This window comes from Python bivittatus, unplaced genomic scaffold (assembly GCF_059951505.1).
Source record: "Python bivittatus isolate LINGU-HERP-01145 unplaced genomic scaffold, Pbiv_v1 ctg000780_np1212, whole genome shotgun sequence".
Lineage (NCBI taxonomy): Eukaryota > Metazoa > Chordata > Lepidosauria > Squamata > Pythonidae > Python > Python bivittatus.
The window spans coordinates 3,175,015-3,189,693 of record NW_028277108.1 but is presented as its reverse complement, the minus strand read 5'-3'; the positions used below and the strand labels follow the sequence as shown (position 1 = coordinate 3,189,693).

General features: G+C 35.0%; 1 protein-coding gene and 1 long non-coding RNA gene across 5 annotated transcripts in view; one reads left to right on the top strand and one right to left on the bottom strand.

Annotated features, from left to right (window-relative positions):
* The window catches only part of PCGF5 (polycomb group ring finger 5), a 34,263-nt gene extending 21,904 nt beyond the window's left edge, over positions 1–12,359 (top strand). For all 4 annotated transcript variants that reach the window (XM_088128981.1, XM_088128980.1, XM_088128979.1 and 1 more), the window contains exons 6-10: positions 397–545; positions 1,199–1,297; positions 2,502–2,591; positions 5,734–5,793; positions 8,185–12,359. In XM_088128981.1, coding sequence (XP_087985107.1) covers positions 397–545; positions 1,199–1,297; positions 2,502–2,591; positions 5,734–5,793; positions 8,185–8,232 — 446 coding nt within the window. In that variant the 3' untranslated portion in view covers positions 8,233–12,359. The remainder of the gene's footprint in view (positions 1–396; positions 546–1,198; positions 1,298–2,501; positions 2,592–5,733; positions 5,794–8,184) is intronic.
* LOC148214006 (uncharacterized) overlaps positions 1–14,679 on the bottom strand; it is a 47,467-nt gene that overhangs the window by 11,794 nt on the left and 20,994 nt on the right. The window lies entirely within an intron of this gene.

Genomic DNA, 14,679 nt, shown 5'->3' with positions numbered 1-14,679 from the left:
ATAAATGCAGACATGTATATCTTACTGAAGGAACAAGCCATCTACCATCAGTGCCTCTATTTTATGTAAGTTAAACTTTAGATTATTAGACATCATAAACTCCATTACTGATTTCAGGTACTCCTTCAGAACATTTTCTGCTTCACCTAAGTTTGAAAAGCAGAAGTAGAATTTCTCTACATATTGATAACACCTTTTCCCAAATTCCCTCTCAAAGACGTTTCTTATAGATATTGTACCGCAAGAGGAATAGGAAAGAGCTGCTCTGAACAAAATGGAAGACTCCTGGTGCTGCTTCAATGAGACACATAATGTTGGTTTCAAGAAAACATGACCTAGTTTGCAGTCTTAGCTTTTATTTTCTACATTGCTATATATGCACTTTTTTGGTTGCAGAAGAAAATCCAAATTCTGAAAATCCTAAAGATGGTGAAAATGGAGATGAAAATCAAGAAGATAAAGACTATCACAGGAGCGACCCCCAAATTGCTATTTGCCTGGATTGTTTACGTAACAATGGACAGTCTGGTGATAATGTAGTAAAAGTGAGTTTTGAACTCTTTTTACAGCATTAATTAATAGAATGGTGCAGAGTAAATAGGTGTGCTATAAACAACTTAGGTTTGTTACTTTAATGCTCATTTTCTATAATTAAAGGAAATCTGAACTAATCTCTTAATTTTTTCTGCAGTTCCCATACTTGGGTCTTCATTCCACTGTCTAAGTGAACTCATTTTAAAGTTCTGAATTTAATTAAAGGTGGAGAAACTCTGATTCTCAGCCATTCTAGCTGGTGCTGTTGTGAGTTATAGTTCCATAATATCTGCAGGCCCTCAAATTCCTCACCTCTGGATTAGAAGAAAAACATCTGTGATTAACAGAGGAAGAATTCAGCATCTTACTCCCAACAGATTTTTCTTTGTTGCTTAAGAGACTGATGGAATTTATATCTTGTCATATCACAAATATCATAAATAATGTTCATTAGAAGTAAAATAATAAATAATATATCAAAGCAGTCATTTAAAACATTCAGTAAATTTATTCTGAATAAAATCAATCTTGCACGTCAGCAGAAGCTAATATCCTATATATGTTCTAGCACTGGTAGGTTGTCAATTTACATTGGCAGCATTTGGAGTGTAGTCAATTCAGATTTTAATGTCTAAGTTTAGAGTTTTTGTCTTTTTTTCTTTAGGGGTTGATGAAGAAATTCATCCGGTGTTCCACACGAGTGACTGTAGGAACTATCAAGAAATTTCTAAGTTTAAAATTAAAGCTTCCAAGTTCTTATGAGGTATGATGTACAATCTCCCCAAAGTAGCAGTCTCTGTCCTTTGACTAAGTGAATTTAAACTATCACACCTTTAGTTATCTAAACTTTTTTTCCTTGCACGACAAATATGGAATGTCACACAGTGCATTAGCAATCCTTTTCTTGTTTACTTGGAAATCAGTACAGTGTTTATGAGACTTATTTCAACATAAATTGGTATTCAACTGCACTTCAAATGTCATAATCCTAATTACAATCTTTATTTTATTGAAGGTGGTCAGTCACCAAGAAAGAGAGAGACTTGACTATTTGGGGGAAATTTTATACAATAAAAATGGCTTTAATCTGAAAAATTGTGTAGTATATTACAATCCAAATGGAATGCAAAATCAGACCTTAAGGCATTAGTAATCCTGGAATTAGATGTAGAATTTTGAAGCAATTAAATGTGTAAAGCAATTTTCTTATGCTATATATATCAGTATTTATGACTGTAGTTATTTGGATCACAGTTTATTAGAATATATGCTTTGTATGCTAATGGCTATAGATTCTGTCCTTGAAAAGAAAAAATGTAAAAAATCAAGTTGCAGGTGATATGAAATGCCATGCTTGAACCCCAGAGTAGACCATGCTGAATTGGATGGCTGAAATAATGTAGAAGCAGTTTCATATGTTCTTACGCCAAATAAGACTTTAGTTTTCCTCCTTCCCTCATGCAGAAGATATAGTGCATATAAAACAGCATAAGATAATTTCCTAATTTGCATATTCATCTTGCTATAAAAAATACAAGTGTATAACTCTTCTATGCTTTTAAAATCCTCTAATAATTTAGTATGAAGGCCAAATGAATCCCAAAAAGTATGGTTAAAAAAAAACCAGGCAAGTGTATTTAACAGCTGTAATGGATGTTCCTCCATTACACATTCCAAGCTACATTCTAAACCCTTTATTTTAAGCAGCTTCTTTAGAAGGGAGATATGGTTTCTGTTTAGGAATAATAATTAAAATATACATAAGTAGCTAAAAAGTCATTTTGTTTGCATTTTGCTTGTTCATTAAATAACTATCTTGCACAAGTATAATCATGCTGTGGTAGACTTCTAATCTTTTCCTCCTCTTATATGTTAATAATTCCATCCTAAGAAAGATGAACAGAACGGCAAGAATGTTTTTATAATACTTAAGGTTATAGTAGAAATAACTGTGTTTTCTTTTAAAGCTGGATGTACTATGCAATGGGGAAATCATGGGGAAGGATCATACAATGGAATTCATCTACATGACAAGATGGAGACTACGAGGCGAAAATGTAAATAAAATAACACTTTTTATTGCTTTTAGCATATATAAATATAAATAATAAGACTTCCTGCCATTTTAAGTGTGTGCGCTTAAATAAGTATATCTTGTAACAAACGATGAGCTCCTTCTGTTTGTCCCCTGAAGTCCCCGTGAAGAAGGACTGCAACATGGGATTTAAAGAAGGAGATAAACAGATGTTTAACTGGCTTGAGATAAGGGATAGGCCAGCTTACTTCCACTTCCCTTCATCTTAAGCACAGCTATTTCAACAGGGAAAGCCTTTCTTAAGCGGTCTGGGCATGTCGAAGGAATTATCACTTATAGCTAAAATAAATCCTTATCGGTTCATGAGTCCACTGATAGAAATCATTGAAAAAATGCTAAAAAGACAATAGGTAGTAAGGTGTGCAAAAAATAAGTAAAATAGTATAGCAGATATACCGAGGTCTTAAAAACGTATTTAAGGCCCTGATTCAACGGCATCTCATGCATTGATCTAAGCTGGTTCAGTGAGTTATCCAGCAATTCCAGGAAAAAGGAGAGTCTAAGAGGAATATCAGTGATAACCAGAAACAGCACCAAATGCATTTAGCTAGTTTTTTTTGCCTTTCAAGACTTTGATGGGTAACTGTTCTTCCTGTTATCAGCGGGCAGAAGTGCCATCAGTGGGGTTAGTAATTGCCAGAATTTTCCTAGGGTGATGAGAATTACGAAGAAAGAGATAATCTTCCTGTGAAACAACTTTGTCTATTTGCATAAAAGGAAGTTGGCTGATACATAACTAAAGTTAGGTAGGAAATAGAGCAGCTATTCCACCAAACTCAGAGAACTTAAATATTGTAGGCCAGCCAGGGCTAGGATTTGTCATGTCTCAGTTATTTGAATTCAAGAAAATCTTGACTTTAAACAGGTGTGTAAAGTAATATTTTATTTATTATTAAATTTGTGTGCTGCCCATCTCCCCCCAACGGGTGACTTAGAACATTTATATAAATGTAAAAGGACTTAGGGGAAGGGAATATAGCATCTACCTTAGTGAAAGAGCACACATCTCCAGTTAAAAGTCAAAGAGCAAGTGATGAAGGAACTCCAGGAGAGTTGATAGAATAGGTAATACCAGTCTAGCAGACCAACAGTGTAATTTTGTTAGTCTTTAGTTTTATCCATTGCTAGTTAGTCCAGGTCAAGTGGAAAATGTTAAATATTCTGATATGCACTGCTGGTTCCCAATAGCTAAAGTGCACAGCTCCTAAACTGCTGTTACCATCATGGCATAATATGTGAAGGTTAATTCAAACCATCATGCCTGTATAGACATACAGCATGATTAAAGAAGCCATTAATGTCATATTGTAATTGTTACTTCTTGCGGAATAAGAAGGTGAAAATGAAATCCTGTTGTGCAAGAAGAAGAAGAGCTTGAAGCCTAGGAATGATGGGTCTTTGAACAGCAAGAAAGCAATAAAAACTTTTTGATATTGAGCTGTTACAGAGACAAGAACTGGAAAAATTGGAAGGGGAGATATGCTAAAGGATAGAAGCAAGTATTTCAAATTCCACATGGGCTGTTCAAACCACCAAGTGTTTTTAAAACCTCAATTTTGAGAGGGAAACTGCCATTTCAAGCTTGAAATGGGGTCATTTCAAGATAAGAACAAGAAAGGGCAGAACAGTATAGGAAAATTCATGGTGAGGTTGTAATGGGTTGTTTCAAGCTCAAAACAATCTGAATTTGGAATGTTTGGCATTTCTCTACTAAAGAACATTTATTTTTCCAAAAGCCTAGTTGTTTAGATAGCATCCAAGTGCATGTAATTCACAAATGTACAGTTTCAAAAATATGAATTGTAGATAGCACAATTGCACGTACCATGAAAAAACACCACCTGTTATTTTGGGGAATGACCCAGATAAATTGAAAACATTAAATAACAAGATTGTGATGAACTTTGGGGTACAAAAAGCAATTTCTCATGTTGCTGAAAGTCATGTGTCATCTTAAAACAGTATTATGACTTTGCTGAACAAATAGAGATGTCAAAACAAATGTGAGTAGGAAGATAAAACACTCAGGTATAGAGTTTTTATTATCTGGTCTGCTAGTGTTTCATGAGAGTAGTTCTGTAGTAAGTATGTACGTAGGACAGTTGTATATTTCTACACCTGCTAACCTGTACTTTTCTCCTGGGCTTAAACCTATAGTTTAAATGTCTTCAGTACATTTTTGTGTGTTTAATAACTCTTTACATTTTATCCATGTCATTGAATATTTAATGAATCTTATAAAACTAAGAAAGTTGAACAGTCTATAAAATAATAATTCTAGTTAACTAACATGGAATAGGAATAGTCTTTGGAACTTCAAATGTTATTACTGAAAGCCATTTAAAAAATACATCTGCCTAAAAGTTGCATAAGTCTGCATTTTAACGATTGTTATAAATTGGCTAGAAATAGACTGTTACCATTTTCATGAGACCTATTCTTTTACAGAATTCACAGTTAATGTTAATTAAATTCCATAGTTTCTGTCTGCAAAATTCTTGGCAATATAGAGATTCTAATTTTTTTTTGCAAATCTTATTGCTAACCCCTTTCTGTCTGCCTTTGATCCATCGCCGTTCTTATTTTTATTATGATGTGTTTTTTAATGACATATTGCTGCCTTAGGGCATTCATATATGTCGGGGATACTTCAATTCAAATGGGGTATTCCCAATATTCACCCCCCACCCCACCCCATCCCCACCCCCAGGTATATGTAGAAAATAATTGTTTTCTAGAGCATCCATATTGTTTGGTAGCCAGTACTGAGAGAACAAGAAAGCTGTACACCGGGGAGAGAGGAATTGGCGGGGTGGGGGGAGTTATGAAAATAAATGCCTTTTTGACTTGTGTAGTGGGATATTTTGTGTCCAGTGCATAGCTTTAACCCCTTGCTACCTTTTCCACATATATATATAGTGTCTGCAACAGAAACTGAGCCAATTAAAGCTATAGATTTTTAAAAAATTTTCTGATAGCCATATAGCTCATCTCTTAAGGGTCAATTAATTCATTCTTGAATATGAAACAATTTTTGAATGACTGATGATCAATGTTCAGTTGTGGATGCCTCTTATCTGATCAGAAAATCATCTCCTTCGCAGTTTCGGTGTCAGAACTGCTCGTCATCACAAGTCTGCTCACAGGATGGCTCTTTTTATCAGGTAAGAGGCACTCCCGACTGTACACATTGTAGTCATTAAGACAACAACCTTTGAAATTCAGTTTAGGCGGGAGCTGGATATCTCGTTCATTTTCTGCTGGACTAAGTTCTTCTAGACTAAATTTAATTACGAAGATTGAACACCTTGGGTTTTTGTTTTAATGTTTACCTAGATTAAAAAAAATCACATGGGGCAAGCTATAGTCATTAATTTATATCTTGTCTAGCATGCTCTAGGCTCTTAACAGACCACGAAATTATATAAACCAATTTCATAAATCAGTTTGAAATAAAGATAAGAATGTTATAATATTACAATGATTTAGGTCAGACTCCCTATGCTGCTGATTAATTGTAGCATTTACAGTAAGGTATGATAGGATACTGTGTGCATGAATATTCAAACAGGTAAAAATGTATGGTTAATTGCAAGTTGACAAGCTTATTTTTTGTAAACTAATCATAATGTTAGCATGTATTGCCTCCTTTGAAGCTTTGCTAACTTTAGCAATATTCTGTGTAACTCAGTTTATATTATCATAACATCATAATGCAGCAATAGGATAATCTCTGAAATTATTTTGTGTCTACAAGCATGGGACATTAGGACTCAGGAATGGTCCTGTACATATTTCAGGAAATGAACATAACAGAAAATTGGTAGCCATTATGGCTACAGTATCTTAGTTGAATGATTGAGTGCTATCAATATTTGATTTCATAGTTTGGAGTTTCAAGAGATTGGCAGCTTAAGATTTTAAAGTGATTTTTATGAAACATTAGAATCATAATACTAAAATATTATGTTTTGTACAGTAACCATACTTTCAAAGAAGGGGAATTAGTCCACAATGCCAGAGAGCGTTACCATTGTCATAATGGGCTTCCAATCTTAAGCATTCATTATATGCTTCAATTTTATCCTGCCCTTCCTTCAAAGAGCCCTATTTTACTCTGCTCCCCATTTTTATATAACCAGGTAGATATAATAAGTCACCCTATCCATGGGAGAGATTTAAAAAGCATTATGATCTCTTTATGGTGGGACTTTAAAATGCAGTGTTATATCCAGCATTAGAATCAATTTGTTTGACCAAAGTCTATTACACATTGCCATCTAAACTAGTCATGCCATATACCCAATAGAGAATATAATAGAGTCCTTTGCAGTTAGGTGCAAGAAGTATAGCCATAGTTCATGCACATGGACAGTTGCGTTGGGGAAAATGCATATCACTGCTTTGACACATCCCTGTATCTTCAGGTTATATCCTGAAGATTGGGAGATTCTCATAAGGAAGGTATGAACAGCATCCACATGTTGTTGGAGAACACTTCTCATCATCCCTCACCATTGTCAATGATGGCTGGAGATGATAAGAACTGGAATTCAGCAGCAGGTCGCACACACCTGAAATAAGGATCAAAAAGCTCAGCCCAGAGCACATGATCTAACAAACACTGCACAGGAACTAATCTTCTAAGGTACTTCTAAGTTTCTTTTGCTTCCGGGGATGTGGCCTATTTGCAGCAGTGGCATAGGCATCTGCAAAGGAAGGTAAAACAATGAAATGTGCATAGTCACACAAACGTGTGCTTTATGTGCTTGTGTCTGACGCGGAGATCCAAGTATGAAAGGCTGGGGTTTGCATCATCACCGTTTATACCAGGTGACTGAATTGGGGACTGCTTGGACATTTTAAAGAGAGCATCCTTAAATGAAGATTAGGCCCAGTTCAGAACAGCTGGTGAAGATTCCTTGTTTCTTATGCAGTGGGGTAGAAAGCTAGCATCAGTGCCCTCAGTATTACTGTGAGAACCATCACAACTAGTAGCAGCGGTAGGTTCCTGCAGTCCTGAGTACCACTTCTTGGCTACCTTGTGTTTATTCCTTTGTTTAATTATAAAAAATGCTATTTTGTTTTTATTTAATGACAGTACTAAAGTACATGTCTCTGTTGATACCCATAGGGGGAACTAAAATGACTTCAATACTGAAAACAACTGAGTTGGGGACAACCCCCCCCCCACACACACACACAACATCCCTATAGATGGTGATTTGCCTTATTTAGCCTTTCAAAGCAATCCTTCTGTAGTTAAATAGAAATTGCTTAGGAAAGAAAAGTGCTAGTGAATTCAGATTGTTCAGAATATAGCCAATTTATTTCTCATTTTAAGAATATTGATTGGTTTATTGATGAGCCAAGTGGACATGAGAGTTTAATTCATACAGCTCTTAACTTTGTTTTATTTCTGTTTAATATGTATACATTGATGAAGAAGGACTTGTTAACTAAATTCTGTTCAATCAATATAAATCATTATATTGCTTGTTTATTTATGTCTACCTGCTGTCATTGTTTCTGTTCTGTTTTCATTGTGGTTTTAGTCTTATCCCATGGTACTCCAGTATCGACCCAGAATTGACTTCAGTTAGACCAAAGGGCCAGATCCCACTGAGATTAAACCTGCACTATGTTGTTTACCCATCGACAGATTGCACAATGAATGGATGTGCCTGGATTGGGGGGAGGGGGGAACCACTCGAATTTCAACCTGCAAATACGGACTTTTCTTCAGTTGATCAACTACTTTGTCCCTACTGTTAGAGTAAATCAAGTGCCATTCTGCAACTGAAACATTCATAATATATTTGTGGCATCAAAGACTGTAAATTATAGCCAAATCATTAAATGTATAGTAAGGAATCAGAATCTCTTGAATACTTGCTTTGCCTGATAGAAAACTTCACTGATTCCATAACACTGATTACATTAGAAAAAAAAATAGCTGTCTCCTGTTTCACTTGTGGTATTCTTGTTTTTTCACATGTACTGTTTTACTGAAAAAAGTTGTTTAAAAGTACTGTATAAAAGGTTAAAACTATACCTTTAAACATTTTGTATATAATACATATTTCAGAAAAGTGGTTATTTTACCACTACTTTTTCTTGTTTAACTTCTCATAGATCCTGATGTAGTTCACTCATTAATATGCAGTGATCATTTAGCAGTATCTGAAGTTAGATTTTGTATCAAAGAAGTTGAAAGCATTCAGACTGAACTGAACTTGAATGGTATCATATCATGTGATTTCCTTTCAATAGTATGCAAGAGTTATTTAAAGTTTTGATTTGGAGAATTAGCACATTGGTACATGTGCAGCAGGTAAAATAAGAGTTTTTAAAATAAGGGATATTTCAAATTTTATTATAATTTAACTAGAAAGAAAAACAGGAACTGTCACGGAAACTTTATTCTCAAAAGTGTGGGTTATATTTTTAAATTGTTGTTGCCTTCCCTTTGAAATTTGGTAACAATACAAGAAAGTTGTGGGTTGAAACTGGTGGTCTTAAACGTGTTGGATTACAGTCACTGAAGTGACATATGCTTCTCTATTCCTTGAACATATTCAGTAATATGCATCAGTACATTATAAAATGAGCCAGTTTAATTGCATCCCAGGCACAATCTAGGTTTACCAGGAATCTTACTGTTGTTATGGAATTGGTTGTCAAGTCTGAAACTGAACTAAACTGAAATGGTTAACAAAGCTATCTGACCAAAACTACTGGCTGTTCAGGGTGTTTGGTTTTTTTCATAACAGTAGTGTTCAAAAATGTTAATGGTTGCCTTAGGTATTGCACGTGAATTCTTTCTTGTTCAATAATGTTGTGTTATGGATATTACTACGGAAATCACAATGTATTGTATACTGTTTTTTCTTGTCTTCCATTACTTTTTTGCAGTTATAACCCAAGGTAACAGTCAAGTTTAATGATTTGTACAATTTTTAATAAACACCGTTCTTCATATAGTAAATTACACACCATAAGTAAAGTAATTCTCTCTAGAAAACTATTGAGTTTAGGAAAATTAAAACCGAATATTGTATGCCTGCCTTGTAATACAGGGGTCTGGCAAATAAGAGCATATACAGCAGGCCATTATTTCTAGAAGCATATTGTGCTACATGGACCAGATCAGATCCCAGACAAATAGACTTGGTTCTAGAGTTCTGGTCCAGAGTAATCAGCTGTAGAATAAAATACTGTGCAATGCTCGTCGGGGCCAGCACTTTCAAATACAGCGGTTGGAGAGATTTTTCAGTTAAACATTAAATCATCTGTTAAATGTTGTCAGCTCATTGAAGAAGTATCATTTGTATAGCCTTCTTTTGTTAGATGCAATAGCTTGGATCCAAATGCTAGCTCCAGCTGATGCCTAGGGGATTTTTTTTTTCTTTTGAATAGTTGAATGCACCCCATGGCATACCAAAAAACATTTTTGCCATTCCCTTCCATTTTCAGAGCAGCTGATACATTGCATTTGAAGCTACTTTTTAAATATAACAAAACTCTGGGCTCATGGAACTTGTTCTATGAATCCTAGTCACGATTTTACATATTCTGATTGGGTTTACCCATTGTGCTTTGTCATCACAGAGTTTGTTTGGTTTTGGCTTAGCATATGCTGTGAACCCAGCCCATGTGGCTTGTAAACTATGATTGATGGCTTAGATGACATATGAACCCACCCAGTGATGATTTATCCAATAGGTCAGTCATGCCATAGCACCAAACAAGTCACATCTTGCTGGGGACCTGATCACATAAAGCTGTTTCAGTGCTCAAGTTAACATTTATATAACGAGAACAGATTTCTTAATGCATTCAGTGACTTAAGAGTGGCTTTGAATATTCCCTTGAAGCAATGGGAAAAGGATACATGAGTGATTGTGAGTCTCCTTCCATAATTCTGGATAACACCCAAAGCTGCAATTCCCCTATCTCCCGGGATAAATGGCTACGATCTTAGAGGTATGGATTTAGTTTCCCATGGAGGAGATACACAGGGCATTACTTTTTATTTTATTCAAAACCCTAGGAAATAGAAGCATACTCCATATTTTCAGGGGGCTGGGTAAATCTAAATCTGCCTGTTCCTAAGACATCTATCAGTACGCATCAGTCCTACTAATGACTTCATGGGTTTTTCTGGTATCGTTGCAATTAATGAAAAGATCTTCCAGTTCTGCTGAGCATACATGGCTAACTCATTAGCACTGAGACTTGTCTGTCCCAGTACTAATAGGGAGTATCTGGTCTTTTTCTCATGTCAGCATTCTGTCAAGCTTAGCATTGTTAAAATTAAACATCCATGGAACTGTAAAAACATTCTTGGTTTTACAAACGAAGTATGTGCAATTTCTATTTCAGGTTTCCTGTGCAGAATGAGTAATTATTGTTTTATCTTGTCTCATTAGAGGAAATGTAATATTCCATAGGTTAATTCCAATTGATCTAAATTACATTTTCAATCTCACATTTCTCATCATACTATATCGACTGAAGCATTTTGTCCAAATCCTCCAAAATATGTTATGATGTATTGTATAGCTGCCTTGTACTTAGCAGGGATTCTGCCTTTTGCTGTACCAAAAGGACCACATAAAAACAAGTATTTGGGGTCTGGGTATAAAGACTTTCAACAACAATTCAGTGAATTTCCAGATTCAGAACCAGCTTATTTCATTTTTGTAACATGTTTCAACCTTGATTAGTAAGAGAGATTTTCCAGTAGAGTTGGGAAAAAAGAGCATAAATGTCCAAGATAGACTTATCAGCTGTGAAAGTAAAAGCCTTAAAACGTTTCTTGCACACGTAACCTCCTTGTGGCCTACAGATTTGCATTTCTGATACAGGTGCACTGTACCTCTACACTGTAGATGCTTTTTGTCAAACTTCACGACATGTTAATATAGTGATACAGAACCTGAACATTTCCTTGTAAACCATGAAGAGAGGCTTTTTTAAAAAAACAACTACATAATTTTCCACAAAGCAACACAAAGGAAATGGAGTTATCCACTGAAAGCAATAAAACAAAATTTAGTTAGACAGCAGGTTTCCTTGTCATTACTATCCTATTCATTTTAGATCACCGCTTGTGAACCTGGCCATGTGTGCTCAGGCTTATTCCAAAACATGGCCTATTCTTTGAACTACAGGTAGTCCTCAGCTTATGACCACAATTGGGACTGGAATTTCTGTTGCTGAGCGATGCGGTCGTTTAGTGAGTTGCGCCCGATTTTACGCCCTTTTTTACCATGTTCTTTAAGCGAATCACCGTGGTGGTTAAGCGAATCCGGCTGCCCCCATTGACTTTGTTTGTTGGAAGCCAGCTGGGAAGGTCGCAAATGGCAAACATGCGACCCCAGGACACTTCAACCATCATAAATACATGCCAGTTGCCAAGCGCCCAGATTTTGATCACATGACTGCGGGGATGCTGCAATGGTCGTAAGTGTGAGGACTGGTTGTAAGTCACTTTCCAGCACCTTCATAACTTCAAATGGTCATTAAATGAATGGTCGTAAGTCGAGGACTACCTGTACATGAATCTACGGAAGGGGCAAGGGGGTGTCAAATAATGACTTGTGTGTCATGAAATTATCATGCCAATGAAGTGACTTTACCTACTTGCATCAGATCTCATGAAGCAATTGACACAAATCAGATAACCACATCATTTGTGCAGTAATATCATGGTGGTGCATGTTTAGATGTCAATGTGACTTATGTATACTGCTGCTAGGAAGTACCATAGTTCAGGAGAGGCTACATCTTTTTAGGCAGAAAGTTCTCAAAATAATTGGCATCTTCAGCTAAAAGATGAGTTCTACCTAGAAGTATAGATAAGTTCCTACAGTATGTGGAGACAGTAGTAAGTCGATAAAAAGCATTAAAACATTTTAATATACTGTACTTTGAAAGAGAATGTGCTTGCTGTATTGAAGCAAATGTCTTTATTTAAATGTTACAATTTAGATTTATCTGTCTGCACAAACACAGAGGTGATACTTGGTCTTTTGCTTCTGTTAATGACATTTGAGCTAGCTAGCTAGCTGTAATACATTTTCAGTTTATCGTTGTGACAAGCAATCTGCCATTTTTAATAGAAGCCCATTTCAAATTCTTACATGATGCAATTATTTTAAATAAATTAGGGAAATCTATAGAGTATTAAAATATTCAGTTCTCCATGATAGAAAGCTGATGCTTATCATTATTTACATGGAAATACATTATTTACTTTCTGGATACTTTTGAGTTACTAAATCTACAAAATAGATTGAATACACAGTGGGATCCACTAATTTGTTATGTGTGATAAGCAGATTGTAGTGATATGAAAGACAGAAAAAAATTGAAAAATGCCTACTGATCTTTTCAAAAATGACCAAAAGTTACGTGTGTGTGTGTGTGTGTGTGTGTGTATGGGTGTGTGTCTGTCCTTTCTTTCTTTCTTTCTTTCTTTCTTTCTTTCTTTCTTTCTTTCTTTCTTTCTTTCTTTCTTTCTTTCTTTCTTTCTTTCTTTCTTTCTTTCTTTTTGGGTAGCATTTATTTTACTTCCTGAATTGTTGCTGAAGAAATTTGAGTTTCCTTAGAACTGATCTTGCTAATCTGTTTTTTTAAGGCTTAACTTTATAGAAATAACTTATATTTATATTTCTATGTATTTATATGAATTGAAAGTAAATGCTCTGTTAGAACCTTCCTGAGCTGCAGAGCACCAGATTGGAGAAGGTTGGCTATTAGTCACCCTCTGTTTCTCAGTGGTGTTTTCAAGCTAGCTAGAAAGAAAGAAAAAATGCAAAGAACCAATTTTCAGAATAGCTCTGAATAATTCCCCCTCCTGCAGGAAGTGCAGATTTCAGATTTCTGTTTTTTTAGTACTGTTGGCTGTAATTTATTTGGCCACTGAACCAAACATCCAATACACTCTTACTTTAACAAAGCACAAAACTGACCAAATTGATGTTAGCCTTTTGAAATAATTATGGTTTCATGATAATATATTTAACATATGTGACAAAATATTAGCATTTACTTTGCAAATACTTACTGTATTTTTAGCTTAAAACTGGTTTCAGTAACACCTGTCCTACAGATTTACATGTAAGCCAATGCTGAATGATACATTTTTTCCAAAGTAGTTCTTAATTTAATGGAAAACCTTCAAGAACTCTGATTTTGAATATTTGCTTCTAAAGGTATCTAATAGATACTTTGCTAGAATTGAGAACCATAAAGCATCTGTAGGCCCTCTCAGTTGCTAACAATCAGCCATTTAAAAGGTGAAGATATAATGCAATTCTTTTAAAACACATGTTCCAGGTAATTGCTAGAAAAGAGTCATTTTGACTGTATTCCTAAGTAATTTACCTGGGAATAAAACATACATAACTTAGTGGGGCTAGTTTCTGAAAAAGCATACACAGGACTGACTGAACTATCTTTATAAGTTCCAAGATATGACAGTATGATATGAGTAGTACAGTAATTCTTTTGTACTTCTTTCTGATTGGTGATTATCACTATAAAAACCCTTGCAATATGTACACCTCGATGCATAATATTTCATTGCTATCTCTTTAAGTTTGAAATATTTTAGGATTTTTGTCAAAATTAGTAATACCTTAAGAAACCTTTTTGTGGTTGTAAAGTTTAGATTATGAATATTTAAATTGAAGTGAAAAAGGGTCATTATTAATGACTTGATCTCTCCTACTTATTAAGAATATATGTATTTTTGTAAAAGAAATGCACTTGTAAATATTCAATCTTTCACCTATGTTTTGTTTTGGAAAAAATGTTGCTGCTTAGGGAATTACCTAGAAATGTTTTTGCTTTGTGTTCATGACAAATTCATTCTGTTCATGGCTAAATAGTTACAACTGAGCTAAATGCATTTTATATATGGACTTAACCCAAATATGTCTTGAGCATGCCACACAAGAGTTTCTCATTAAATTCACCTGAAGGCAGAATATACGTTGGTGCCGTGTTTTCATCTTCTGTGTTAGCTTGGTGGTGTCTTA